Raw genomic sequence first — 4,327 nt, forward strand, 5'->3', positions numbered from 1 at the left:
GACCGGTTCTGTGGCATACTGACCACCAGGCCCAGCTCTTTTGACAAGTGCCACAGCGTGATCAACCCACAGAGCTACTTTGACACCTGCCTCTACGACCTTTGTGCCCTGAATGGTGGCCAGGAGTTCCTGTGTGCTGCTCTGGAGGCCTACGCTGACGCGTGCCAGGCAGCCGGCGTGACTCTTCTCCCCTGGAGGAATGCTACCTTCTGCCGTGAGTACCTGCCTTGCCATTGCCAGAAGGGAAATGGGCCGCTCCTCTTGCCCAGAACCTCTGGCCAAAGACAGTCTTTGGTCTTTCCCCCTTCCCAGAAGGCCCTCCTTGCTTGAAGTCTTGCTGGTCCTAATTGTCCCCTCCCCATTGCAGCCCTGAAGTGTCCTGCCAACAGCTACTACGACCCTTGCATGACCGGCTGTCCCGCCACCTGTGTTGACCGACAAGCCCCACAGAACTGCTCCAAGCCCTGCGTGGAGGGCTGTGCGTGCACCTCTGGCTTCCTCCTCAGTGGAGACACCTGTGTGCCCGAGGCACAGTGTGGCTGCCTCTTTGAGGACAACTACTACAGCGTGAGTGAAACCCCTGCCCTGGCTTGCACCCCTCCCACACAGGGACTCTCTTGCCTCAGTTTTCCTGTGTCCTGCGCTGACGTTTGGTGTTTCCCTGCCTGCAGGAAGGCGAGTACTCCGTGAACGAGAATTGCACTCGCCGGTGCCGGTGTGAAGCCAACGGCCAGATGGTTTGCTCTGCCTTGTCCTGTGGCGAGGACGAGGTCTGCAAGATCCAGAATGGCCAGAGGGGCTGTTACCCAGCCAGCACTGCTCTCTGCCACATCTACGGTGACCCGCATTATAGCACCTTTGATGGGAAGCTTCACCACTTCCAGGGCTCCTGCAACTACACCGTTGTGACAGGCTGTGACAACTCCTCCATCGGGTTCAGCGTCACCACCCGCAACAAACATCGCGGCAGCCAGAGCTGGACAGCTCTGAACTCTGTGGCACTGTCCCTGGAAGGCCTCCACATTGCACTGCGCGAGCGCAAGGCCGTCTACGTAAGCCCCTCAGTTTTACACCCGGGACCACAGATGCACTAAGCACCCCTAAATACCACTCTGTCCCCAGGGAGAGCTTGCTATTCCCTGAGCCTGCTGTGTGCTCACAGAAGAGCATGGCAAGGCTCTGAGTGGGGCAGATTTGGCTGCTCGTGCAGCCACAGATTTTTGGCTGCTTTCCTGACCTTTTGGTGGGCTGTGTGTAGAGTTGCTGGTGTCCTCGTAGGCCTGGGCAGGGGTTCTCACGCCATAAATGCTGCTGCCTCACTGGGCCCTGGCACCACCCCGATGAGGAACAGGGACCTCTCAGCAGAGGGCACCTCTTTACGCTTCCCTCCTTCCCCCTTCTCCAGATCAACGGTGCTCTGGTCTCCCTGCCTGCTTCTCCTGCCCCCAGTGTGACCATCTCCCTGAGCGGCTCCTACGTGCGTGTTTCCACCAAGCTGGGCCTGCAGCTGCAGTTCAATGGGGACCACGAGCTCCTCGTGAAGGTGTCTGAGAAGCACAAGGGCAAGCTCTGTGGGCTGTGTGGCACGTACACTGGGAGCCAGCAGGATGACTTCATGCGCCCTGATGGAGTTGTCGTGCCTGACTTCAATGACTTTGGAGCCAGCTGGAGGGTGCCGGATGATGAGTGGCCGTGAGTCCCTGATCCATCCTGCAGATGAAGGACAAAAGGGAGTGTGGGAGAGGGGAGCTGTGAGGGCCCTGAGGAGGAAGGGTCGGCGATGGCAGGCGTGGGGCAAGGGAGAAGAGGCAGTTTCTTGACCTGCGGGAGGGTGGTCTGGGGCCTGGGCATGATGCTTTTCCCAAGCTGAGGGATTGCAACAGCCTCAGGCATTTTCTTCTCTCCACCCGATGCCAGGGGTGGGACGGGTGACTGTGGGCCATGCGTTCCACCCTTGCAAGTGACACCGTGGGTGCCTGTCTCAGGGGAGAACTGGGCTCCGGAAGCTGCGGTTTTGGCTGGGGAGGAGGTCAAGAAATGGTGTGGCTGCGGTGAGCTCAGGGTTGTCTGTCTGCTGTGTAGGTGTAACCCAGCCATCAGCCCGCCTGCGTCCTGCTCCCCCACCGAGGAGGAGGCAGCTAACAAGCAGTGTTCAATCCTCACACATCTGGGTGGCCCGTTCCAGCCATGCCATGCAGTTCTGCCTCCCCAGACTTACTTTGAGAGCTGTGTCTACGACCAGTGTGCCACGGGCAGCAGCACGGAGCAGCTCTGCAATGACCTGGAGGCCTACGCCGCAGCCTGTGCGGAGGCAGGCGTTGCCCTGGGAGACTGGAGCGCTGGCACTGTCTGTGGTAAGCCTTCCGTCCATCTCCTTTGACTTCTTTGACTCTCTCCTTGATTCAAGGAGTGGGGCAGCTGGGCTGGCGGTTTCCCCCCATGTCACCTAACTGGCCCGGTGTGCCAGCCCTCAGCTGAAGAGACTCTTTGGGTTGGGAACACTGTGGAATCCCTGTCCTAGAGTTGTTTTGCCATGGTGTGGTGGTGTTTGGGAAGGGTGCAACACCCTCATTTGGGAACAAATCCCCCTTATGAAACACACCTTCTCCACCTCTGGTTCACTCTCTTTCGTTCATCAGCTCCTACACCCTCGCCGCCCTTGCCAGGCACTACCACAAGGCCTCCACATACAACAACGTCACCGGCACCTGGGACAAGCACAGGTATGGTTGTCTCCCATCCATGTCTTTTACTGGCTGTGCTAAGCCCTTCCCCTTGGCTGGCCACCCTCACCTGGCCACAGGCATGCCATGGGTGTATGTGGCTGTGTGTGAGCACTGGGTGACAGTGGGAAATGGTGGCCCCACCTTCACTCTACAACTTCTGCTTTCCTTTCTGCACCACGTCCAGCTCCCCCAACAGACTGCAATTTCAGCTGCACATTCGACAAGGACTTTTGTGGCTGGGTCCAGGCAGACTATAGCAGCATTGACTGGATAAGGAACAAAGGCCCAACGCCCACACCCAATACCGGCCCCTCTTCTGACCACACAACTGGAGGTAGGCACAGAAGTCGGGACATGGGATGGGGAGCGTCCCTTGGAAGATATCCATAAACTTCTTCTAACAGCACACACAGGCCACATCTTTCCTGGTTTTCATCCAGAGCAACCTAAAGCAGTGTCCCCCAGAGCCAGAGGCTTCCTTTGGAAAGAGTTCCAGCCCTGGGAATCAGTCTGTGGTACCCGCAGGGCAGGTCAGGACCTGCCATGCGGAGAGAAAGCAGTGCAGAGCTTGATGACCCATTTGTCTCCAGGGAACAGGAATGGGTCTGTCTCTCTGTTAGACAGAGATGCAGGCTTCTCCAAAAAACAAAGATGAGGAGTGAGTCTCCAAAGCCACAGAGCCACGCAAGGCCAGTGGCAGTGCTTTGCAGGTGGTGCCGTTGCCCAGACCAAAGCATACAGCTGCCGTGGCCCAGAGAGCACCTTCGTAGGGGCACTCGGGTCCGGGGAGGCTTGTGGCTTGTGAAAGACCTGCGTTTGCTTCCCCCTCCTTTTGCCTGCCTGAAACTGCAGCTTTGGTGCTCCCAGGTCTGTGCTGGGGTGGTTCCCGGCTGCTTTGTCTAGATTTGATGTGTGTGTGACAGTGTGGCCCATGCTTGGTTTCAGATGGCTACTACATCTACCTGCAAGGGACTGATGATGCTCTCTCCGGGTTTGTGGCTGTCCTGGTCAGTCCAGTGTGCAGCTGGGAAGGAACGCACTGCTTCCGCTTCTGGTACCACATGTACGGAAATGCTGAAATGGCCCTGAGGGTGTACGTGGCAGACGACCATGTGCAACAGGTGGTCTGGAATCAAGAAGGGAACCATGGGGACATGTGGCACTTGGGAGAGGTGGCGGTGCACATCACAGGAAATCAGCAGGTAGGGGCACAGGCTCTCACTGCCACCTGAGGGGAACCGCCCTCTCTAATGGCACTTCACACATGCAGCCAGAGCTAATGCTGGGAACAATTCCTTCCCTTAGATTTTCCTGGAGGGACAATGGGGTGAAGATGCCCGGAGCAACGTAGCATTGGATGATCTGTCCATTGAAAAGGGATCCTGTGCAGGTACAAGGCTTGGCTTGGGAAAGGGCAGCTTGAGACGTGACACCAACTGAGATGGCAGGCTGTGCTAGGGGCAGGAGAGCAGGTTATCCCTGCGGTGCCCTGTAGGGCACTGAGGCCTCCTGTGTCCAAGCTGGCCTTCTCCTGGGAGACCGGAGCACTGGCAGCACCTGTTTTAATTCCAGTGTCACAAAGCTGACAGACAGGACAATGA

General features: G+C 57.7%; 1 protein-coding gene across 1 annotated transcript in view; it reads left to right on the forward strand.

The window, feature by feature from the left end:
- LOC114057618 (zonadhesin-like) overlaps positions 1-4,327 on the forward strand; it is a 27,159-nt gene that overhangs the window by 3,040 nt on the left and 19,792 nt on the right. The window contains exons 5-13 of the mRNA XM_027884120.1: positions 2-214; positions 368-567; positions 672-1,052; positions 1,406-1,692; positions 2,083-2,354; positions 2,640-2,723; positions 2,911-3,060; positions 3,672-3,928; positions 4,032-4,116. Of these exons, the coding sequence (XP_027739921.1) occupies positions 2-214; positions 368-567; positions 672-1,052; positions 1,406-1,692; positions 2,083-2,354; positions 2,640-2,723; positions 2,911-3,060; positions 3,672-3,928; positions 4,032-4,116 (1,929 nt within the window). The remainder of the gene's footprint in view (position 1; positions 215-367; positions 568-671; positions 1,053-1,405; positions 1,693-2,082; positions 2,355-2,639; positions 2,724-2,910; positions 3,061-3,671; positions 3,929-4,031; positions 4,117-4,327) is intronic.

Source organism: Empidonax traillii, unplaced genomic scaffold, assembly GCF_003031625.1.
Source record: "Empidonax traillii isolate 1590-97213 ecotype Southwest subspecies unplaced genomic scaffold, ASM303162v1 scaffold138:size3245559, whole genome shotgun sequence".
Taxonomy (NCBI): domain Eukaryota; kingdom Metazoa; phylum Chordata; class Aves; order Passeriformes; family Tyrannidae; genus Empidonax; species Empidonax traillii.